The 25,808-nt window shown below is 37.6% G+C and overlaps 2 protein-coding genes and 2 non-coding genes across 5 annotated transcripts in view; all 4 read right to left on the bottom strand.

The window, feature by feature from the left end:
- The window catches only part of cpne7 (copine VII), a 36,680-nt gene extending 22,564 nt beyond the window's left edge, over positions 1–14,116 (bottom strand). Inside the window, exons 1-6 of one of the 2 annotated variants that reach the window (XM_041992527.1) lie at positions 13,997–14,116; positions 12,778–12,976; positions 12,475–12,677; positions 8,331–8,513; positions 6,329–6,403; positions 2,505–2,579 (exon numbers count right to left, since the gene is read on the bottom strand). In XM_041992527.1, the coding sequence (XP_041848461.1) occupies positions 2,505–2,579; positions 6,329–6,403; positions 8,331–8,513; positions 12,475–12,648 (507 nt within the window). In that variant the 5' untranslated portion in view covers positions 12,649–12,677; positions 12,778–12,976; positions 13,997–14,116. The remainder of the gene's footprint in view (positions 1–2,504; positions 2,580–6,328; positions 6,404–8,330; positions 8,514–12,474; positions 12,678–12,777; positions 12,977–13,996) is intronic. The other variant, XM_041992536.1, reaches the window with a different exon arrangement.
- A 3,964-nt stretch (positions 14,117–18,080) lies between these two features.
- On the bottom strand, positions 18,081–25,166 carry rpl13 (ribosomal protein L13). Its single transcript, XM_042000149.1, has 6 exons — positions 25,092–25,166; positions 24,529–24,646; positions 20,913–21,054; positions 19,724–19,897; positions 18,723–18,779; positions 18,081–18,284 (listed from the first exon to the last, which is right to left on the bottom strand). Exons 2-6 carry the CDS (start codon positions 24,630–24,632, stop codon positions 18,126–18,128), a joined length of 636 nt encoding a protein of 211 aa, XP_041856083.1. The 5' UTR covers positions 24,633–24,646; positions 25,092–25,166; the 3' UTR covers positions 18,081–18,125.
- Positions 18,416–18,490, bottom strand: LOC121646165. Its single transcript, XR_006011576.1, has one exon. It is a non-coding gene; the product is annotated as a small nucleolar RNA MBII-202 (small nucleolar RNA).
- On the bottom strand, positions 19,990–20,069 carry LOC121646169. The gene has a single exon (XR_006011578.1). It is a non-coding gene; the product is annotated as a small nucleolar RNA MBII-202 (small nucleolar RNA).
- Positions 25,167–25,808: the final 642 nt, after the last annotated feature.

The following is a 25,808-nucleotide window of genomic DNA, read 5'->3' as shown; positions in this document are numbered from 1 at the left end:
CCATGAACTGATAGGGCTCACATGTCAACATTTAATCTCTGGCTAACAATGACAGTGTTCTTAATCATCACCAGATATCACAACCTTTTATATTTTATAATGAAACCTTCTGTTTACCAACATCTATTCCCCCTCCAGTAATACTGCAGGTAAAGATGATACAACAGAAGAGCAGCTAATTACAAAAATTCTACTGCTTCAGTCTTCATGTGTTGGCTTTTTCTTAAACCTGTATGTCCTGAGTGGACTGTCACAACTAATAAGCAGCTTAATAAAACAACTGATCAGCGACAAATACAGCACTCATCAAGTTGGTGTTTTTTGTCCTGCTTGTCATTTCTGTTTCTGTTGGGTTTTGTTTGGGCATCTTAATTGATTTTGACTGAATGAAACAATAGATTCTTAATCCCCAAAAGGGAAGTTGTTTTTGCATTAGAAAGAACCAGCAAATGTTAACAGTCATTAATCATTACATAAAGAAAAAGTCATAACAATCTGATTAGGTTTTAAATAAGATAATGGTTTGAATTTAAAATAGACCCTTTTTAAACATTGTTAACATTATATTTGATGGCAAACTTCTAAAATATAGCAATATATTTACACTTGTGGTTTATTTAATTGGTTACACATATCAACTACTTGGTTCAAGGGAAAACTTACAACTTTAGAAAAATACCATGAGCAGCAGTTCAGAGCAAGAAGACCAAAAGCACACACAACCACAAAGAAAATTAAATTTATGACACAGCCTTTAAAACAGCTCATGTATTTCTCCAAATTGGGTTATGGGAATCATTTTAACCAAAAAAAGAGAGTTATTCATTAAGCAAATGTTAGAACTCACTCCAAAAGATACCCATATACATATTTGTACCTGTCTTGTCATATTGGGATGCTCATTAAATATGAAACTACATGTACTGGTAAAAAATACACTGCTTTATCTTCACATAGCAAGTACTTGTATACTGCTGTATTACGGCTCTTAGTTCATTTCGAAGGCCTACAGTACCCTGGTTAGGTTTAGGAATTAAAACGATTAGGGCAGCATTAGAAATCAAAGCTGGTTTTGGTTAAGATTAGGAGAAAAAAGATAAATGAGAACATAAGAAGCACTGGTTGGTGACAGCAAACACATTGCAAACATCCATGATTATTATTGACTCATTATTTGCAAAGATCAATGATAAATCATCATTTTGGCATAATTACTTCTCATAACCAGACGTTTAGCTTTCCAAGTTTATTCTGCACCAACATAATACAGGATGAGTCATTTTACTAGTCAGAAGAGTAGAAGCCTGTACATCTTTCTCTCATGGTGGCATTTTGTTACACACCATTACCCCTCAAGAAGCAACGTTTTATTTGAACAGGCAGAAGTCTCTCCAGAAATCAGTTCAGCTAAAGCCAGCAGGTGGATTCTCCAGGATTTAAACAGAAACTGAACATTTCCATCAGCAGCCAGGATTCCCTCTGTATAGCAACTATCCTAAAAGGGGAGAGGTGTGGCTTCATAACAAGATTTTTTTTTATTTTTTATGATCATTGCCCTCATGTAAGAGTTTGGTTTAATTTCACTGGCAGAGTGTCTGTAAATATCAAACTGCAGTTTCAAAGCTAAATGCACTTGCTGTCGGTACCGTGAGGAATCAAGGTCATGCTATGAGCCTTGACTCCTGAGGCCTGTTCCTGAAAACATGGTGTGACTTCAGATCATCAGAGTTGTAAGTGGATGTAAGCTCCCGCTGTCTTTTTGATTGAAATAAGCCCTCGGCAAAGTTTGAACATGTGAGAGCAGAAGCAGCTGAGGTCAGTGATATCCTGCCTTAAAGTAGAAGCAGTAAGACATTTCCCTTCTGACACTATGTGCTGGATTTCCAAGCAATTTGCATGCAAGATCCTTATGTTTACACATGATCATTCTACTCAATGTGCAAAATGACAGTGTTACAAACTCATTTTCAATCTCTATTTGGATGATCATTCTGTGGATAAATGGGGCGGCAGTGGCTCAGGCGGTAGAGCAGGTCGTCCAATGATCGGAAGGTCGGCGGTTCGATTCCCACTCCCGCAGGCATCTGTCGCTGTGTCCTTGGGCAAGACACTTAACCCTCCTTGCCTCCAGTGTTGGCATCGCTGGTGTATGAATGTGTGGATGAATGTTCGGTGATGGTCGGAGAGGCCGTAGGCGCAGACTGGCAGCCACGTTTCCGTCAGCTTGCCCCAGGGCAGCTGTGGCTACACACGTAGCTTACCATCACCAGGTATGAGTGAGGAGTGGATGAATAAATAGATTCACAATGTAAAGCGCTTTGGGTGCCTTGAAAAGGCTATATAAATCTAATCCATTATTATTATTATTACTATTGGTGGATACTGTCTATCAATGAAAAAGTGTGGGCTTTTTAAGGCTATTCCCTAACATGGAATTTGTAGAATCATATCACTTTACCTCCTACAGCAGTGTGCTGCTATTAAAATGTGTTGGCTCATCTCACCTTATCATCAAGTTTCTTGGCACAGAAACAGAGCTCCACATAACCATTATTGCCAGAAATTTCCTCAGCGTGCACCTGGAAGGAAGCAAGGTTTGTTAGTATTATTTAAATATATATATGGGTTATCACAATTAATACAGAATTAAGCATAAGTATGTGATAATGCAAAGTTTAATCCAAATATGTTCATAGTGTCCATGTTCTTAGATAGTTTTCATAGCGAGATACTGACACCTACCACTGCACCTCTTCACTGTCGGCTTCAAGGTGTAGATATAGAAGCTTTTTAGATAAAAGCTTAGAACTGCTCTCTAAATGCGCTCAATACTGGCTAAGTCTCCTGATGCTAAAAGATGCCTATACAGCTGTAAAATCTGGGAGGATATGTAAAGAAATTACATTGCAAACCTGTTACAAAAACCATGTCTATACAACAGGCACTGCAATTCAAGGAAGAGCACCAACACTGTACTGTAAAACTTAACTAAAAGTACCCCTTGCACGACATTTGAACACTATTTCATTTCTGACACACCTGTCTGCTAAGTAAGCATTCAAAACGCACACATCATTCGTCCTTCCTTTTGTGAAAACGTGACTTCTACTTTTGCAGCATTGTGAGCAGTTACCTCAGGTAATTTTTTGAAGAGCCTTTTACTTTGCACAGGATCAATAGACACATTAAACCAAAGTGTGGAGAGAGCCATTAGCTGAAAACTGGAGGCCCAATTTTCACAGGTTACTTTCTCAAATGTAACTTTTTATAGATGAGTTTTATCGATGTAACTTCACATACCTGAAAAGTCACTAAACAGAGTGAGGTTCAACAGGGCAGCAGTGTAATAACTCAGTCTGAATGGCTCTTGTGTCGTTTCTTCGTACTTGTGTGTTTGTTAAAAAGAAAAATTTCAGACTTGCAGCTTTTAAAAATCACACTTGTCCCCCCCCCCCGGGTTTTTTTGTTATTTCTTATTTTTTTTCTTTTTTTTTTTTTCCTCTCCTTTGTGAGAAACTGAGAGAAACCTCACATCAAACTACCGGAACTGTGGCTGAGCAGCCAGCATGACCGCAGCCAAACAAAGTTTGACAGTGATGACAGGCAAAGTGGGACACTTGTGCGTTTTATCAGACAGCTTGTCTTGACAAGCAATAAGAGAAGGTAAATCTTTGTATAAGATGAAGGCAGGTGTGTGTGTCTGAATGCTAATAAAATGTCTGTCTTTGATGGGACTGAGGTTTGTATCCTGAGAATAGTGGCATTTTTGAATGAGGTTTTGCCTGTGTTTATGATAAGGGCTGGGATTAGGCTTATGTCATGGTTAAGGATATGGTTTTCACTGTGAAGCACAGATGCAACGGAGCAAAAGCAAATGTATCTTTCTTTTTTTTCTATCATTTGGCCACTGATGCTTACCAACACATCTCATACCAGCAGAAACTGTGACACATCTCTTTTAGAGGCATCCAGTGCTTAAAGATTTCTCCAATACGCATTAAAATGTGTCCTCTTTCCTGGAGGCATATCACACTTAAATCTGAGCACACAGGCACCAGTGGCTTCCACTTTCTGAGGATGCAATCAGAAAGCCCTTTTAAAGGGGATGACAGTGGATGGAATCCTCAAATATAGTGGTATATATGAATCCAAAAATATTTTAGAAAACACAATAATAAAACAGAGAACAGAAAATTTAAGGGGAAAACCACATTTCAGTAACATAACATCGCCACAATTTCAATTCAGAAAAAACTATTTTGAATATATAAATATAAAATAAATATAATATTTCATTTCACAAAACTCATATGGTCTGTACTTTTTTGTACAACTTATAAATTAAAAGAATAAGATTTAAAGGAATACATTTCAGAAAACATTGCTTCTAAGTAAGAAAATATATATAAAAAAAAACAACATTAAATTTCATAAAACATAACTGTAATGATTTTTTTGGAAACATTTTTTTTACTATTCGGGTAAAAAAAAAAAAGAAAGAAATCATAAGAATATATTGTGCCACTGTAGAAAAATGACCAAAATGCTGTTTACCCTTTGTATTCCAGTTTTTCTCTGTTTTCTCCATGTACCAGGCTTATAACATAAAAATTAAAAACAATAACATCAACCAACCCTAGACACAACCATATCCATAAATCTAAAAAATGTGTCCTGTTCTAACAGGTGATTCAGATTTAATGAACTCTAGGTGCAAAATTTTTTCACTATCACCAGGTGCTCATTTACAAAGTAGGATCAGTCAATATTGCTCATTCAAGCCAGTGAAGATAAAACCCAATTAGCACACAATTATCCAGGGGCAAACATAAAAGGCAAAATTGTTCCCTTACGAATCAGAGCCTTTAATAAGCAGATAAAATGGTCTTCGTGTGTGATACCATGTTGTAGTGTGTGTGTGTGTGTGTGTGTTTTTAGGTCTTTTGAGTCATATCTGAAACAGTTTGTTTATCTCTCCAACACTGTATGGCCTGGAGCGCAGAACTTAGTTTTGAGCTAACAGTTGGATGCCCGGGGGGCTGAGTTTGCAGTTATGGATTTATTTTGAAAAATTAGGGCATATCTTCAAGAAATGCATCTTAGCAATCTGGACCAAATGTAACCTGATGTAACTTTGTGTCTTGGATAGTGATGTGAAAACAAGATGCTGCTGGTTAACATTTCACAAACTGAAAAATAATATTTTAATAATAATAAAAAAAATCCAATAAGTACACTGCAGACAAAAACTGGATATTTGACATTCACATGAATAAGCTGAGATTTTAGCACAACTACGGTGACTGTCAATTTATTCTTCCCTTTTATACCCTCCACTTAGCTTTGCCTGAGGAGAAATCCACATCCTCACTCAGACTAAAAATTCTCCATTGCCCTTTTCTTGACACATTATTAGGCCGATAACTGAAACATCAAGCAACTTGTAAGACATGAGAAAACAAAATACCAGCAAATGCAAACACAGGGAGACACAAGTAGTGCTGCAGCAGAATGGTGAAAAAGTCAGAAAATCTCCTTGTGTTCATCTGAAGAGCTTCAAAATATATTTTCCACCGACTTTGGTTTCAATAAAAGGCTAACTGGCAATGAATCAGCTGGTAAAGATTCAACTCACATGAGTTTGTTTTTGCCATGTCTCACACATGACACGCCACCTCTTTTCTGGAAGAAGTGAGGAGGGTGAAGAATAGTAAAAAAAAAAAAAAAAAAAAAACCTCTGGCCTAAGTACTTTACTGACACCAGTGATGCAAGAACTAGTGAACTTCATGAGGCATGTCAGACAGCCTAAGGTGAGAATCTCATTTGGAATAAATTTGTAGAAGAGAGGGAGATTCTCTTGTGTATCTATAAACAAGTCAGAGAAGAGCAGAGTGGTGCACTGCTTGATTAAGCTTGTCATGTTTTTATGCTATCAAGATGATGGCTAATGAACCAGCAGCGACTCTCTTCCACATCTAAGACTTGATCTCTTATGTATGCATAATTTTTTACGGACGATCCCCAACCCCTCTGTCTGTAGTGGTATGAGATCCGTCTGCATTATTATTATTAATTTTTATTATTTATTTTTTCCTTTTTTTTAAGTTGTCATCAAAATTCTCAATATAATGAATATACACATATTAACAACACAAACTGTGTAATCATGACACTGCCTGACTATAACCTGTTGTGTTTCTTTGTAAAGAAAGAAAGCTTAAAAAAAAGAGAGAAAAATAAAAAAGAGAAATGCACCATCCATAAATTGTCTTATCTAGCCAACTTAAGCAGATCAGTAAGGTCACAAACACAATCTAAGAAACCTACTGTAATGGTGGATTTTCCAGCATATTTCCCGTACTTCAGCAACAAAGGCTTCACCATCTTCTTTTGGGCCACGATCTGCAAGATAGAGAAAAGGTTGGCCTTGAAGCCCTCTGCAGTAAAAAGGAGAACAGAGGGATCTGAGTCATCAACAGCAGCCATTATTATCAATCACTTACTCTGCTACTCTAAGCAGCAAATACATAACATTGGATTTATTTCCAAAGAGCTTCTTCTACATTCTCTTTTATAGCCCAGTCGTATGACAGGAAGTCAAATAGCTACACCGAAACACACGGTTTAGTCAACATTAAAAGTTTAACATTAGTACAGTTACGTTTTTATTCATTTGTTACAGGTTCACCTCAAATTATGATTCATCTGAACACGTAAGGGTTTATTTGTCCACTTGTCCATTTTCACATCTTGCTAGTGTCTACTAAGCCACAACTGCTCATTCACAAACTTTGGTGACACTTTCTCTCTCATGCACAGTTCCCAACTTTTTACTGTGCTCTCACCTGCAAATGATTAGGACTAGAGTTAAAATCCGTAAAGCCTGACATATGAAATACAGAAAAAAATATTTTGATAGCCAAGGGTTTTTTTTTTTCATTGCTTTCATTCAACTTTTAAACAAAATCAGACTATTTCTTTATAGATAAACATATACATAACCACTAGAGACGGCTGTTTTAAAAATGACCCTGCAAAGACTGTTTTTAATTGCACATAAATCTACTGGGAGGCAGAAGATGTATCAAATGGGATTTTAAGAAACATTTTGAAGATGGAAGAGTCGCACAGGTCTCAGAAAGGTATTCATCACAAAATGATGCCTATGAAAACAATAAATTAATAGCGCTTGGTTAAGGTTTGGATTAATGTACATGGGTACATCTACACATAAAACACATGATGACATTTACAATATAAAATAAGTGTGGTGATTTATTGACTCTTCAAAAAGTTAATGTAATTACAGAATATACAGAAAACAGAGTTTATGCAATTTTAACAAGATCAAAAGTTAATATTTGGTTAAACCACCTTAGTGGTCGCATTTTTTTCCCCTACTCATTGTCAAGATTTTCCCAAACTGCTTCAATAGTGTTGAGATGTGAGTTCTGTGGAGGATCCATCACTCCATTAGATCTGCTACCAGAGTTCTTGTATCATTTGTCATATCACAGCTTTTTCTCCTTGTTTCCCTTCCTTACGAAGGGCTTCTTGACAGCCGTTTTCCATGGAAACCATTTCTGACGAGGCTTTAGAGAAAAAAAAGATGATGAATCCACTGAAAGACCAGATGCATTTTCAGAGCCTGTGTCAAGTGTTTTCAGGATTTTTCTTTTTTCTCTCTCTCTCTCTTGAGGACATCACTTTTAAATACTGTTCATCTACTTTTAAGGTCTGCCACTTCTTCTGTCTTCCACTTGTCCAGTTTCCTCAAACTTTTCAGGGCACACTGCACATCACATACTGGGATATGTCAAGTTTATTGTCTAAGTACTGTTAAGGAAACACCTCACTCATACAAAACTGATATTTTTCTGAGTAAAACCGTGTCTATCGCTGGCATTTTCTGTAAATACAACTAAAGAAATGGGAAGAAATTGTGTGTCTTTGTGACTGGCTGCCAGTAACAAAGCACCTGAAAATATCATTTATAATAATTTCTTTAAGTTCTCTGTTATGTGTAGACATGACACTGGTTTATCCCTTAAGTTAGGTTCTTTTTTTAAGCTTGCTTGTGTCTTAGGTCAGTGTTCGGTGACTTAAAAAAGAAAAAAAGAAAACTTTTCTTCTGAGAATAGTCTGATACAAGGACTAGACCGAAAATGGGTGAAAAAGCAGTCAATAGCTAAAACTTGGATAGAACCTGAAGGATCTTCAGAGGTGCCCACAGAGCTATTGCTAAAGTGTACATTAAAAGGGTGTGAGAAAGTCAGTGTAGTTCTAAAAGCCAATAAAAAATGCCAACAAAACAGCAGTAGATGCATACCTGACCAAGTGTGCACTCTATGCCTCCAAGAAAATCATCGTCACGGGTCCCGATGCTGTGAGTGCCATGGATGTCGTAGACTTCAAACCTCAGCTTCTGCACCTCCTCAAAGTAGTAATCCAGACAAAAAACCTTCCCAAAGACTGGATGCAAGTTGCTCTTGATCACTTCTGTCCTGTCCAGCTGAAAGGAAACACACTGAATAAGACTTTGAACCTTCAAACAGTTCCAGCAAATATGTTTAAACATTCTAATATTCTGTATTATAATCACTATATTGTCATCAAAGCAATAGTTGATGTGAGGAAATGAAACCAATTTGAAACCAATTTCACAGACTGTTTAATAAATCACTTTCCAGTGTAAATCAGGGAATATAACTTGCAGCACATTCATCTTTGTACTTATTTTGAGGAACAGCAGCGTATATGGAAGGGCAAATGTTATTATGTTCTATCCACAGGATGACATGAGAAATGATTGGAGGACTCAGACATTTAATCTGAGCGTGGAGAAACTATCCATGCCTGTCTTTAACTGCCTGACGAGAAAAGTCTGAGCTCTCTGAGACCCCATCTGCTCAAGATGTTGGGTTTAGCTCTCACAAAATGTGCTACAAGGACAAATTATCATTACGCTGGGTATTTAAGTCAGCAGATCTTTTTTCTGTAGATAATGACAAAAGAGTCCATCTGCTAAATATACACTTTATGTATGATGTACATTTGATATGTAAATAAATATTTCAAAGCTGACACAGAGGATAGCCACTAAGCGGCCGTACCAGGAGCTCACCCTCCAGTAAATCACAGCCAAAGGGTTTTGAGTGGTCATCCAAAATGTTGCTTTAATGTCTGTCAGAGATGACAGAGTCATTTTTTTTCACTTGTTAAAGAACATGTCCAGACTTTGTGTCATCATGACTTTTGAAGTGGGTGATAGCACTTTCTTGTGTCTCATTTCTTGCACTGGTAGAAATCAGTTGAAGAACCAAGTTTCTTTGTCTATGATCTTAACAACGATCAAGGAATTACTCTTGGTCTTTTAAACTCCTTAAGAGGGATGAATGCCATTCTTGTGAATACTTTTCTCTCATTAGGTGTTTTGAAGATGGAAGTGTAAAGTACTATCAGCACATCATTCCAAAATCCAGGGACAGCTCCAAATACAGAAAGTACGTCTTTAAAATGTTTCATTTTGGGGTTAAAATTCTGAAAATGTACAAAAAGAAACACATAAACTACTAATAAGCCCCCTGCATTTTTACTCCTGAAATCTTTAAAGATCTTTAATAATAGCAATAGGAAAATATTCATCAGCAAGTAGTCCTTAGTTTATTGTAAAGGTCCTGAGAAAATTCAGTCCCAAATGCAAGAAAAATTAACAATTTATACGGCTTAGAAAGACCAAAAAAAAAAAAAAAAAAACATTTGAAACCCAATTTGAGGAGTTCATGCCTCTTAAACCTCTTAGAAAATGTCTCGAGTCCTTTCCAGAAAATCCTTGATATAATGGAAAGCATTAGGTGAATATTTTAATGTTGTACACAATGAACATGTTTTTATAACAGCAAGGTGTTTAAGTACTTAAATTACTTATATTCTGCAAAAATACAAACAGAAATGCCTGTCTTTCAGTGAGGAAAATTTTACCCATATGTTAAGGTCACCTCACAGGAGGTATGTTAACAACTCAAATGTCAGCTGGGTTCTTTCTGGATGGAGTTTACATTTTTGCCTGTGACTATGAAGGTTTTCTCCATTTGATCCAGTCACATAAATTCCTATTAGCCTAACTGCTGAAATGGACTGTTCTAAGTGTGTCTGAGTGTGCATGGGAATTTATTTGTGTGTTAGCCCTGTGAGGGACTAAAAAAGCCACCAGGGACCTTTCTCCAAGGCAGCTGGATGGATGGGTGGATGGATGGATGGATGGATGGATGGATGGATGGATGGATGGATGGATGGATGGATGGATGGATGGATGGATGGCCATTCTTATCACCATCTACTGCACATATGTGTGTTGTGGCATCAGGATATTTCATTGTAGGATGATGGTAATGACTCATAAAAACTGTTTATAGTTATGCTGAGCCTTCCCTCTGAGGGGACCAAAACAGCAGAATACCTCCCACTTCCATGAAAGCATCTGCACACTTACTGTACCTCTGTATGATCACAGTACAACTACAGAAATCAAACATTCCACTTTTTTTCTTTATTTTTTATTATATTCAAATTATTTTAAATATTTTTGCAGACTTGTCAGTGTTTCAAAAGGGGTGTCAACTCAAAACACCTGCGCACAAAATGCTTTGACTGAAATCCTGTCCTGCAGCTGATTTTCCTTATTTTTGGTTTTGAACATTCAGCTTTCTTCCACAGATAGCTATATGTTTACTATATATGTTTACTCATCACAATTTAGTGCCAGGTTAGGAATGATTGTACATTTGTTTTTTTAACATGTGTCACTATATATTTTGTAATCTTGTTTGCTGAAACTAAAAAAGTGAATAATTAATGCATGAAAATAGTCAGACTTTGATTTTTATCACAGTTGTAGAAAAATATCTGAGTACACAGGGAAGCAATGCAAAAAAAGAAAGGAACCATCAATCTCTTTTACCCCGCACTCTCTTTATTGACTTTTCCTGCTGTCTCTCTATTCTTTGTGCCATCTGGATAGACAGATTTGGGATGAGTCTGTTTGTTGATGAAAGCTAATCAGAGCTACATAGGATAGGTTGCACTAAAGTCTGTGATGCCTGATTTTTGCTGGTGTGGGGCCAGAACTATAAAGAGATCTTTGACATGGAAAATTTGTTTTGATAATCAGCTCCTGCAAGTTGGTCCTGCATAATATGTGCAGCACTGTCATAATAAGCAAATACCAAACGAAAGATCAGATTTGGATGAACTCATCCTCAAAGGAGCATGGCGAGAGCATTTACAAAAAAAAAAAAAAAAAGAGAGAGAGAGAGAGAGAGAAAAGATATCTGTGGCAGCACAAAATGTCATGTCATCTCCACCCTGTTTCTGGATTTTTCAGATATGTTCTAATGAGATAAGTGCACTTGCAAGTCACTGGGGTCATTCAGCATGAGCTCAGAAAAGAGAAAGAGACTGACATGTTGCTGATACAGTATGAGTGGGCTCTGCTTCTTACTCAGTTATTGACGTAAGTAAACAATTTACACAGCAGCGGTGCCTCCTATTTGTGAGAGGTTTGACAGCAGAGTTGGACAACTAGTGTACGCTGTCAGGACTGTCAAGAGGATGGATGGATGAACAGATATAGATAGATAGATAGATAGATAGATAGATAGATAGATAGATAGATAGATAGATAGATAGATAGATAGATAGATAGATAGATAGATAGATAGATAGATAGATAGATAGATAGACAGACAGAGTTGCACTGACAGTGTAAATGTAATACTACACTGTGAGTTATTTCATATGCGTTTGCGTCACTAAGTGAAGCTAAAAATAGACACTTATACTCATGCTACATTGAACCCAGGTCAGTAATCTCATGTTACAACCTCTTATCACATTAAAAAGAATGAAAACTCCACAATAGTGTCAGTCTTCGCTTATCTCTTCATATAAATAGTGTCTTAAAATTCCCTAATTGTATAGCCCAAAAACAGTATTATCAACAAATGACTTCCTTGTGGCAGATATCTGCCAGAGTTTAAGTTAATTATTAAGTATTATATATATATATATATATATATATATATATATATATGGAGACAGACAATAAACAAAAAACAGCTTTAGGTTCACAAACTGGAATAACTGGAGAGAGATAGAAATGTCAAGCCAGCATAAATTATTTTATAATTCAGCATTGTTTCATTCTTGAATCTAAGTCTCTACAGATTTGTGATGCAGGGAGGGAGAGGGTGGAGTAACTGTCCTTGTATCTGTCTCTGTTATTTTCTAACCACTGAAACATGTTGTTTAGACCACCTTGTCGTATCTCTCATTTAAAGTCAAATCACAATTATTTTCAAATAAAACAACGTGGTTTCTAAGGGTGACAAACCACTGAGGATATGTCAGCCTCACTTTAACCCACAGGCTCAGCAGCATATTTATCACACTGAAGAGGGAAAGAGTAAACTCACCTCTATCCACTGTCCATTGTTTTGTACCATGAGTACCACACAGGGGTCTGACTTATTCAGTGTGTCTCGGTCCAGCAGAGCTTTGCATGACACCCGCAGCTCCACTTTGGAGACACAGGTAGCTGGACCGCTCAGGCTGGTCGCAGGGGAGGTGGCCTCCTGAACATCATTCATCCTGGTTCAAGGTGAGAGGAGCTGCCAACCAATGAAGCAGTGCAATGTGAGGCTATAGGTGTAAGCTTAGAGAGATGGGAAAATCAAGTGGATGGTTGCAGGTTTTCAGTAAAAACTTGGCACACTCACAGGAGACAGGGCCTTTTGACTTGGTATAGATGTCACAAAAACAGAGATTCTTGTTGAGTCCCAGGGGACTAAACTGAAGCCAAGCTGTTATTGCTGCCTGTCAGAGCTATTTCCTTGTAAGGGATGTCATCTCACCTCAACAGTGAAGACAGGACATGAAGATGGTGGGGTTGGGCTTTTAGCTGACTGAGTCAGATTCCTGTGAAGATTAATTAATGGAAACTAAAATGAGTGCTAACTCATTCTCTTAAAGGCTTATAAAAACATTAAAAAGAATGAAGAAATCACTCTAAATGTCAATGCTATCCTCACAGATATGTACAACTCTCACACATTTTCTGTACTGCAAACATATGATGAATGGGATATTTTACCCTATATTCAAGAATGGATGCAACATGTGAAAGAAACATAAATTCTGAATATAATATGGTTACATTTGCTGGCCAGACCACCATTAAAACAAACAAACAAACAAACAAACAAACACAGGACTTTGATTTATTAGAGCTCAAATATGGCCACCATCCGCCCAGCTGAAGTGCCCTTGAGCAAGGCAGTTTTTACACAATTGGCAACTCCGCTTACATGTTTTAAAAGGCAATGAAATATCAGGTTGGGGTTGAATTTCTCCACCAGCATCATTCCCTGGAAAGTGTCACTGTGAGGAGACAAACGAGCAAGTGTGCGCGTTTGAATTTCAGCACCAGAGACAGCGCCCGCGGTTCTGCTCGCCAGCTGTGAGCCTGGGAACCACATGTTACCCAAACCCATCCGTATCAAACTTAACTCAAGAAGCCTCGAAATGCAGCAAACGTCACGAGCTCTAAAACAAACCCCTTCTTATCTTTGGAAGAAAAACTTTAAATGTAGAAATCTTTTGGTAAAGCAACACGTAGAGGCGCGAAAAGGCTGCGTATCCAATCTAGCCATGAAAAGAAACGCTCCGGAGCGGTTGGTTAATAATTCATCACAATAGATTAACTCCGCTACAAATCTTCAGCCTTGTGAACACAACACCGTGACAAAAATAACGATCCTGTCTCAGTTCTTCTAATTGCAGCAGACAAAGCCTCTAATGGATTACTTTAATGGCATCGTTTGTCACTGGGAGATATTACCAACTTCCACGTTAACAAGCAGCAGCTGCCAAAAAGCACAAGAATTATCGAGAATAATAAAGTAAAAAGGGGGGGATTAAAAAAAGCTCACTCCCTACCTGCAGTTGTTCTTTACTCCGTAAAATACTTGTTTAATCCGCTCCCTTTCTCAGTTGAAACTCATTGGCTTGACTGGTGAAGAGGGAGTGGGCTCGGATCGGAGGAGATGTGGAGTGGAGTGAGTCCAGCTGCCGATGTAAGGGTGGGCTTATTTCAGTTCAAATCCGAGTGTGTAAAGGGAGAAACGAGTTTGTGGGAGTGCCACAGAGGCTGACATCTGACAGCTCACACCAAATATTGAACATGAGACAGATTAGAGGAATATATGGTAAGCGTTTGTGGAAATTCCAAACAAGAGACCATTTAAATCATGACCCACGACTAAAACCATAACACAGAGCTTAACCTAAGGGAAATACATGCTCTGTTCCACGTTTTACTTACTTTTGTGGATCTCTGTTTGCAAATAATCCTGCATCAGCATACTGTAAACACAAATCACACTGTTCCCAAATGATAGCAACCTCTGTTTATTGTGGTACCCACCCTGCTTAATACTGAAGCAAAATCACAGAGGAAGGCTACAGCATAAACAGGCAGCTGCATCTTTAAAATGTAAACATGAATTACAATACAGATGGCAAAAGAAGATCTGCATCCAGTTTGTGATAGGCAGATATTCATGCACACACAATTGTTTTTAGCTATGAAATACTAAAATAACTACTGCTTTGTCATTTCCTGCACTTATTAACTGAACAATAATGAAACACAATCATTTAAAATGGCACACATGGGCAGTATTATGCATATGAGCATAAAAAGTGACAGACACATTCAGTTTGAAAATAAGCAGCCTTAATTTAACTTCGGTGACAAAAATTTGCCTACACACACCAAAGAAAGACCAAAAAACAAAGACGAGCTGAGAAAAGATGGATCATCCAGTAACAGCACATCACAATTAAATCTCCACATGGGAACAGCAGCAAACTGAGGACTCTTGCCTTTATTAAAATCACACACACACTTAAACAAGGCATAATGCCACTGACACTTAAACTGGTCTAGATTCACAGTGTACTTTTTCAATGATTTTACAGCTACTGTATTATGTTGCATAATGTATTGTTTCCAAACAGTGTTTATGTTTGAACCTTTCTCAGTCCACCCACAAATGTATTATCTTCATGAATGTATTTCCAGGCATTGCATAACATTTTGACTGCACTGACAAAAGAGCAGCTCTTAAGTTTCTGCAAAACAGAAGTGAAGGCCATTAAAGGCATTAGAATATATAGATAAAACCCCTGGAGGAATTTGGGTTAATCAAAACAGTTTTAAACAGAGAAACACAGATTAGTCATTAGAGTTTCAGGCTGTAAATTCCATAGCATGGCAATACAGTAGTAACATCTTTTACCTGGTGGTTTCTTAAAGCTTATAATTTCTGCATGTCCTTCAGGCTGAAATAAACTATGTTTTATTTGAATTTCACAGAGCTGCAACTTTGTTTTCAAGAGAATGTGGCTGAGAGGCTTTCAGAGTAGGCACGGAGGTCAGTCAAATTGCTTCAACAGCATGAAAAATAAAACACTTGGTTCTCTCTTTTTAAATGATCTGATCTGTTGAGCAGATAACCGTCTGACTTAAATGACAAAATGCAGACAACCGCTTGATAGTTTTTGTAAGATTCTTTAAAGGAAACAAGCAAATCCCCAACTTGGATCTGCACACACTGTGTTTAACATCAGCTCCCTCCAGTAGTTTTCGCCCTCACTACCTCTTCTTCCTTGGGTATTCAGAGTTGGTAAGAAGCGTCTGCTGTGGGGCACACACCTGAGCCCTGTTACGCCACAGCTCCAAACAGCGGCCATCTGCTGCTGCTGTGCCGGTTCAGCACCTCACAGGACGTTCCATGGGTTTACACATGGATTATCTATTCATAGTCCTCCCTGCTGCTTCTCCCCAGTCCCATCCACTGCTTGCCTTGGTGCTGCTGACCACACTGCATGTACAACAACCCAAGGGGGAGGATCACTTAATATGACCTGACATGGTCACTTTTCTATTAGCCTGCACATTTGTACAGCTTCATCAACAGTTTTCCACCAGCAGCACCCCTGAGTGGAGGCATTTTTGCACATATTTGAGACTTTTGGATATTGTTTTTAAACTCGTTTTTTTTTTTTTTTAATCCCTCCAAATGGCAAAAGTGGTTGAAGCATAACTTTAAATGGTAATCACATGTAGAGCTAGTGTTTAAGCTCTGTTTTCTCCAAGAGTCTCACTACACTTCACTTACTGACCCACAAAAAAATGGTGGTAAAAAAAAAGTTTCACTTTTCTGTTTACAGATTAAACATACTGTAGGACACACTGAACATCTCTGGGATAAAGCATCAGCTGTGCACAGAGAAAGACAGCAAATACTCACAGTATAGTTCACTTCAGCTCTCTGCATATTCCAGCCGACATCTGACTGATCAGCTGAGTGTCTGTGAATTCGGCAAAACAGAATATTTCTAAAGTTGTACCCACTTAAGCAAAAAGGTCATTATAAATCTTCCAAATTAAACTGGACTTGGATTCAGGAATTAAAATTATTATAATTGCAGCTGCCCGTTTACTGGGTTCTGACCTCTGGTCAGTCTTTTATGATGTACAATGCACTCAGAATTTTAAAAGAGACTAAAAATTGACAGAAAATAACCATTTTTGTCATTTATTTGAAAATTTATTTGTCCAGATTTTTACCGGCTAGTCTGTCAAAGTAATTTGCTTTAAATACTGTACATGTAAAACATGTAGGTAGGAAAGGTATTAATTTTCTATTGTGTTATGTTAATGTTAAGTAGTGTGCTTTCATATATATTAATAACCCAGTTAAGGATAAATTCGACCATCTATTTTAGCTAAATCCATCATCCCTGGTCCATAACAATCAAACTATGCGTTTACCTTAATTAACTGAATTATTTATGGGTGTTCAGACCATTGGTTCTCAGGGATGCACTCAAATATGCACAAGGACACTTAATTCCACCTCCAGCCTGTATATGTTAACATTCTGACTTTTGGGTTTTTATTTGTTCTCATATTTATGTTGCTGTACGTTATGTCTTGAAAATAGCCTACCTCACTCCTATATAGGGTGTTTATCTTTATGTTTAACTCATAACACCAGAGTACATCCAACATGTGCACTGTTTAGAAATGTGCAGGGTTCCTGCTGTAATACCAGTTCAGTTAATGTCTGTCAGCACATAACCTTCAGTATAATTAACATTCAGTTTTGCTTCCCTGAAGGGGCAGAGTGTTAGACTGGCCCACTGAGATGTTTTCTTACCGTCCACCTCTCCTGACCTCCTGCTTTTCTACTTGTGCATTAGCATACTGGAAAAAATGTGCCAGCCTTAAACAGGATTGTTAGCTTTGTCAGATTATATTCGTTTAGATTCTGCTCAACTAACCAAACCAAATCTCCCATTATCCAAATAGTTCACTTAACCCTGTTTACTGATGACATATTATGACAAAATACCTGAGTCATAATAGGTTTGGACCCATTTCAAAAACCTTTTTATAAATGGATTTATAGGTCCTCTATTCAATTTAGTTTCCATTAAGAGCAATAACGTATGCCTTTAGTGCCCCCTATTGGTGGATAGTAAATCAAATTAATCCAATTTCAGCCAGATTTAGACTTTAGACTGAGACATATGAACTCTAATCCATTTCACTCCACAACAGTAATTAAACCCAAGGTGCATACAGTTATTTTCACAATCAACTACGTGATTTCTCAATAAGTATCCGTGAACTGATGGATTGGTGATATTGTGTGATGTTGGAAACTTAGATCTTCAAGTAGTTTCTTTACAAATGTTTCAAAGACAGCAAACCAGTTCTGATGTACCCCAACACACCTGTGGTTTTGTTAGTTTTCTTTAGGACAAACGTACAATTTAATTCCAGTTGTATCATATTGCTGAGATTAAAAACTTCAGAAGGTTTTCTTCTCATCATAGGCACAATATAAACATACCTACATATTAGAACTGCTTTCTTAACCCACACTGGATACCACTGATTTATCCTAAATTGTATTAAATAAAAACAAAAATGCAATTCTCACACAGATCTTTTTTAAAGACTTTATTTTGCAAAGTTCCATAGTGACTATTTTCACTTTTTCTTTTCCATGTCCTGCTCAGCAGCCTCTTTGGCTCTCTTTGCACGAATGCCAAAAAGGCGAGCATTGGCGCGGGCCATACGCAGGCTGGCGAACGCCTTGAAGTTCTTCTCATCCTCTGAGATAACCCTGGCCTTCTCCTTCTTATGCACCTGAGGACATGAGACAGTTTTTGATTAATTAAAATAAAACCTTATGTTTGATAAAGGAAATTCAAGCTCAATGATGAGGTAACTATCAACAAACAGATGGGTATAGTATTTTGGCGGCCTTAATGGTTTTGGATAAGCAGTCATCAGAAATAGGGTTCAAATATTTCATCAAAGATAAATACAGAGATTCCGGAGATTTGTCATCATCTGACTGCTGCAATGCAAAATAAGTTCTTACATTAAAGCCATCACAGTTAGTACAAATAACATGGCTTAAAATCATACTGCCTTTTAACAATATGTTTCAATTTTGTTTACTGGTGAAAAACTACAGCTATGAAACCAAAGCAAATACAATATTAGAAAATGTCGTTTTTATGTATATATTTTGTATTTTATAAGAATCGGCTCTACCACTTTGCAGTAACTGAAACTTACAGTTTTGATGGGCATGACTGGACCAGTGAGCTGAGTGGCCATCTTCAGTTCCTCCTCCTAAAACAAACACAAAGTTAATAATTCAAGTAGGGCTGGGCGATATGAACCAAATATTATATCTAGATATTTTTTACCTGAATCTAGATAGATAGACAGATAGATATTTTGTCAAGTAACCAAAAAGACAGTTCTAATTTACAGCCTTTAGTGTCAAATATACTTTTATTAAGGATCAGCAGCACATGTGTATTAAAACAGCTGATTGAAATTAAAGTACCTTTATATTAAATTAAATGCGCCAAAAACAAAATAAATTAAAAATACTTTTCAATGACCATAATAAAAATACAGCTATGCAAAATGCAAAAGAAAAGATGCTTTTAGCTCTAAACAAGCTATCTCGATATAAACGATATTCCCTCCTTCTATATTGTGCCTGATAAGGTCTCAATATATTTGAAAATCTCGAAATATTGCCCAGCCCTAAATTCAAGTGTACAAGAAATCAACACTGCACAGCAGGACTTTCTACAAATCCACAAACATCTGGCCAACAACATTTATGGAAACAGTTGTCTGGTACGCATCATCATGATGAACTTGTAAATTGATCATGATTATGTTGATGAAATCCATTTTTAAAAAAGGTGTCAAACTGTGCCTATCAGTCTACAGAACTCTCTCATGAAAGACTAAACCTGGTAAACCAATGAAAGGGCACTGAATGAGGATTGGACTGATTTTTACAGTTGTAAGAAATAAAAATTTAAACACCAATCACTTGATCTGTAATTCCTTTATTTGGGAGTTCATAAAAATGTGTGCTTTTTTGTTGCAACTATTAAGTTTAGCTTTTTGCAACCTGCATAAACTTTACTTTATTAGTTTTAGAAAGAAAACTATATTCGACAGCAAAGTGGGCTTTGACATTTATTCAATTTGACATACCAAGCTAAAAAAATAATTATTAAACCACATGAAAGCATGTAATAGACACTTACAGAGCTGTCTCCCTTCTTGGGTGCAGATGCCTTTCTGGGGAACAGGATGAGTTTGGAGCGGTATTCCTTCAGACGCTGCACATTAGCCTGAAGAGATTCTGTGGATCTGTTGCGCCGGCGGGAGTCGACTGCAATGCCGATTGTGCGGGCTGTCTTTTTGTGAATGCCAGCTGCCTGCAGAGAGGAGCACATTACAACATTTTAACTACTACTTATTTGGTACATCTGATACAATATTGATGTGAAAATCCTGACATTCCAATTATGTTTTTTTAACAGCAGTCATCAGAAAAAGGGTTCAAATTTTTCATCATGCACATCCAGCGATTCCGGAGATTTGTCATCATCTGACTGCTACGATGGTGAACATAAGGTGGTTTTTATACTGCAGAACATATAAGTTGGGTCACAGTGTACTGACTGAGGTACTTGAAGACCATTTTCTAATAAAGTCTTGGCAAACTGGCATTATTGCCAATAGTTTTCATGTTATTTATTGGGGTAAACTTTTCTTTTTAAAACATATCGTAATAAACTTTACATCAGCCTAATCTCCTGCCAAAAACCTGAGTTACATAATGATTATTTCTCACAAATTCAGCTAACACTTGACTTCACAAGTACCTCAGCTTTCTTATTTTTTAATATGCAGTATAAGTCATGGACATCAGCTTTTGTTCCCCTTCCCAAAACTAGTCCCTCCTCCAATGCCTTGGAAATGTAATTCAACACTCAGTCACAGCAAAACCTGAAAAATTAGGTAGATCTGTCTTATTTTTCACATGTGCGAAATCATTTTTAAACCCACATCTCAATAATTATAACTAAGAAGTACAGATGGTCTTAGGTGAAGCACACCAGTCATTTAGCTTTCCTCCCACAGCAGGAAAAGTACATGGGAAGAGAGAAAAGGTACATTTTGGCAAGATCATCAAGTCTGAGCAGCACTTCATGTTCTTGCTCAGCTACTGAGTTAATTTCTTTTGGCTGGGAGGGATGCATATTTATCACAAAGAGGCTGAGCCTGTGTTGTTTGATTTTAATGTGAAAAATCAAGGGGAAAAAAAATGCACGGTTTTAGGGTCTTCAACTTCAAACAAGTATGCAAACAGTAATCAACACTTTATTTTGCTTTTCCCCTTCAGAGGCAAATAGTTCCTTATGAAGGCTGGTTATCTGAAAATATTACCTTGAGCTCCTCCAAGGTGAATCCACGTCCGGCACGAACCTTGGTATGGTACCTGATAGTGGGACACCTGACCTGTGGCCTCAGTGGTCCAGCAACAGGACGAGGAGCAATGCGGCGGGCCTTGGCCTGACGAGCCTTTCGCCTGAGGAAGAAGGAATTTTTCATTAAGAATTACTGAGTCTGTAATAGGGCTGCGCAATATATTGAGATTTCCAAATATAGAGACTTTGAGGGAATATCATAATGCCAAAAAAGCCTTGGTTTTAATTTTCTGGTCCAAAATCCCTTTCTCTTAACATTCTTACATATATTAATAAATCCAAGGGAACTTATAATATTCAAACAGTAGAGCCTAGTTACAGTACAGCCCAGTACAGCCTAGGAGTACAACTAGGAGGACAAGTCTTTTTCACACAGTTGTTGCACCTTATCAACACAAAGAAGGCATCTTTGTTAAGCTGCCACTTCTATTTGGCAATTCACACAGACCAAACTTAGGTTCCATCAGTATGTCATCAATGGCAAGAACTGTTCCTGTGCAAACGTTTCATGCAGATAACTTCACCACTGTGACTATAGTAGGGTTGGGATATACTTGCTGTGAACGCAAGAGTACACGTCAATGTTCCTCTACATACATGTATAGACTTGCTGGAAGCAACAGAAGCACGGCGTGACAAAAACACTTAATATCAGGGCTCCAGACTGCGACCAAATGGTCGCATTTTGCGACTAAAATGTGAGACAGTGCGAGTGAATATTTCATCTACTCGCGCAATGGAGACCAATACATTTGCCGGTCTTTTTCTTGTAGTAGTTATTATTGAATTTATTTTGTCGCTAACCAACGTCTGCTTCCTTCTTCAGCCCAATAGTTCACAGTAATGCGCAAATTAGCTGCTGGTTTTCTGACAAACTAACTTTAATAGGAGAAAAGCAGACGAACACAAACGAAGAAGACGGCAGCCAATATGCATGTGAGCGGGGACGAACGGCCACTGTGATTGGCTTATGTGTGAAAAGAGGCAGGTCTTGGGGGAATTTATTATTCCTCAGTGTTGCCAACTTAGCGACTTTGTCGCTATATTTAACAACTTTTCAGACCTCTCTAGAGACTTTTTTTTTTTATAAAAAGCGACTAACGACAAATCTAGCGCCTTTTTCTGGTATTACTGGAGACTTTGAGACCGACATGAATGAACGCAGTTTACATGAGTGCCACTAACATTCATGTCAATATTGCAACTCATGCATTCAAAACGGTACCTTTTGTCAATGCAAGCAGCCTGCGTGCCAAATGAATGCTAGGAACACGTGGCAGCCACGATACGCGGACACGTTGCTAACAGCAAGTACAGGTGAAACTCAAATTTAGAATATTGTGCAAAACTTAAATTTCAGTAATTCAACTTAAAAAAAGGTAAATTAATATATAGACTCATAATGCAAAGTGAGATATTTCAAGCATGTATTGGTTATAATTTTGATTATCGTGGCTTACAGCTAATGAAAACCTAAAAATCTAAATCTCTGAAAATTAGAGTGTGAAAAGGTTCACTTGTTGTAGCCTCTAGGTACCACACTCTAACTAATTCATCCAAAACATCTGCAGAGGATTCCTGAGCATTTAAATGGTCTCTCAGTCCATTTCAGTAGAAGTCACAATCATGGGGAAGGTTGCTGACATGACAGCTGTGCAGAAAACCATCACCAATACCCTCCACAAGAATGAAAGCTTTAAAAGGTACCTGCAAAAGAATTTGTATGCTCTTAAAGTGCTGCATCAAAGCACATCAATAAAAAGCTGTGTGGAAGAAAAAAAATGAACCAGCAGGAATGACCGCAGCCTGGAGAGGATCGTCAGGAAAAGGCCATTCAAAAATGTGGGGGAGCTTCACAAGGAGCGGACTGAGGTTGGAGTTACTGCAGCATCACACACAGATGGATCCTAGACATGGATTTCAAATGTGGTATTCCTCTTGTCAAGCCGTTCCTGAACAAAACACGCCAGAAGCGTCTTACCTAGGCTAAAGAAAAAATTAACTAGTCTGTTGAGCAGTGGTCCAAAGTGCTCTTTTCTGATGAGAACAAAGTTTGCATCTCATTTTGAAATCAACATCCATAGTCTAGAGGAAGAATAGAAAAGCAATAATCCAAGACACTTAAGTGCAGCATGAAGTTTCTACAGTTTTTTTATTTGGGGAGCCCTGTCATCCACCGGCCTTGGTCCACTGTGCTTTATTAGGTCCACAGTCAACGCAGCCGTCTACCAGGAGATTTTAGAGCACTTCATGCTTCCTTGAGCAGAAAAGCTTTTTGGAGATGCTGACTTTATTTTCCAGCAGGATTTGGTACCTGCACTCACCGCCAAAAGAACCAAAACCTGGTTCAATGACCAAGGGATTACTGTGCTTGATTGGCCAGCAAACTCTTCTGACCTGAACCCCGTAGGAAATCTATGAGGCATTGCCAAGAGAAAGATGAGACACGTGAGAGCGAGCAATGCAGTAGAGTTGAAGGTCGATTTTGAAGCATCCTGGTCGTCCATTACACCCCAGACAGACACGTTCTCAAAGCTTGTTTAATTTCTATATATCCAATTTTAACATTATGAAAAGTTGGGTAAGCCATCACAATGGTATAATGAATGCGAAAAATCCAGAGTGTTTGGATTGATTTAAAGGAAATACAGATATTCATATATCACCTAAATTTCCCAAACAATCCACTTTCTAGCCTGATATGTATTAAAATGAAATTCTAGTAATCGAAAACTGACTTGGCATCAACTCAGGGCCAAGCATAAAAACTGCATATCATGGCTGCATCACTAATTGAATCCATGGAGATTTCAGTGTCACATACATTTTTCTCAACTTAAAACTGTACGGTTTGGTTCAGTAACAATTTCTACATTAGGCTTAATGGGCTTACATATAATCTTTCAGCTCACCATACACTTGCTGAGAGAACATTACCTGAAATTAATCAGGTGGAGTGGCATTTCTTACAACCAAACTCAAGTCTCAACTCTCAACCAACATCCCATATAGCATGTTAAGAGTGCAATGTAACTACTATGGTGATCTAGCCAGATTAGAGCACATTTAGTGACAGAAAACTTTATTTTCTACAACAGTCCTCTGATCTAAATACATTACATATATTTGTTGCCTAATAATAATAATAATAATAATAATAATAATAATAATAATAATAATAATAATAACAACTTTAAATACAAGTCCATTGCATCAAAAACTGTGGGTTCAGAAACAGTAGCCCTTAAACTTTTCCAGTTTTCTAATTAAGAAAATGTGTCTACGGATGGCTAGGCAAATACTGATCCCACTGACATACAACAGCAAAGGGAAGCACGGCCTCGTTGAGTCTGGAAACCGCCGCAGTTCTCTCAAGCACATTATATAAAAAAATAGAATTGCGTTGGTAATGTACTTTTATTACCACTTGATCATTTATTTAATTACTCTGGTTGATTCAAATGGCTCTTTAGGGTGGCTCTGATTACATGATCCAACTAAGTTCAATCTTAACACAGCTAACAGCAAAGGCTCCGTTAGCTTGGGTTAGCATCTTCCCGTGACACTGTTCTTACCTGCGGAGCTTCCTGGCTGGCTGATTGAACCAGGTGCGCACTCTTTTCTGCCAGTCTTTGTGGAAGTGGGGATTCAGAATCATTCCATTCCGGCTGGGGGCCATGGTTGCCTACTTCCCTGTAACACAGCGTGGCACACACATTAACGTACGGTCATGCCGGCACATTAACACCAAGCTATGTCCTACATGCTAACACGTTAAGAAATTACTCGCTCTGTGCATGTGGACTTCTTAATACGGTAATGCCTGCATTAGGAACTCGTATTCACTTCTTTATATTCACTGTGTAAGATCGGATTTATTCTGAGGGTTACTACTGAATAATAACGCGAAAAGAATACGTTGAAATGGCAACGTTAGCAACCACGACTTGAGCGGGTATGTACACGAAAAACATTAGCTACTCAGTGTTTCAGCAGGTAAATGTAAGACAATAATCATCAATTTATAAAGCTGACAAAACACACTCTGTTATAATGTAAATGAACTTTACAAGCACGTTGTAAATATGGAGGATTAAGACAGATTATTTAGAAATCTGTAGAGAATAATTTCTCATACCTACGAGGGAGGAAAATGGCCGAAAGGAAAAAGGAAGTTGAAAGGCGGGGGATTGTGGGATATGCAAGAACCAACCAATGGGCGACCAGATCATTTTCAGCGTAAATACGAAGGAGCAGACCCACTCCCCTCTACCAAAACAAGTTAAAAACAGATTTATTTCGATTGTGGGAAATAATTTTAACTAAACATTTTAACATTTTAATAGAATATTAATATGTTAATATTAAGTTATTTTTGTATACTCACGTATATCCACCAATTTATGCAACAACATAAACCGAGCGGTTATTCGTGATGTGAGCATGCATGGATGGATACTTTATTGAATCCGAAGGAAATTTGCAGATATTTGGTGATATTTTCATATTTTTTGGAGCCAATGACACTCATCCAGCTTTTCATGTTTTGTGATTTTAAACAAGTTTATTTACTTTAGATCTATTATTTATTTGAGGGCCCCAACTTATCTTTTAGTCAGATAAGAGAAAAACATAACATTACCAAGCAAAACTTTTTCCGGTATTTACAGATAAAAGACTTTATCAGGAAGGACACCACTTTACCTTAATTTAAGCACAGAATGTTTGCTTTTTAAAATGCAAAGAGACTATTTCATAAGCTTGCATTATCATGTACTGAACACCACAATTACTAGTCATTTAAAACAAAACAGCAGAGGGGTCTTAATGTAGACATTACTGGTGTTCAGTGGGA

This window comes from Melanotaenia boesemani, chromosome 1, assembly GCF_017639745.1.
Source record: "Melanotaenia boesemani isolate fMelBoe1 chromosome 1, fMelBoe1.pri, whole genome shotgun sequence".
Classification (NCBI taxonomy): domain Eukaryota; kingdom Metazoa; phylum Chordata; class Actinopteri; order Atheriniformes; family Melanotaeniidae; genus Melanotaenia; species Melanotaenia boesemani.
This window is presented reverse-complemented; position numbering and strand designations above follow the sequence as displayed.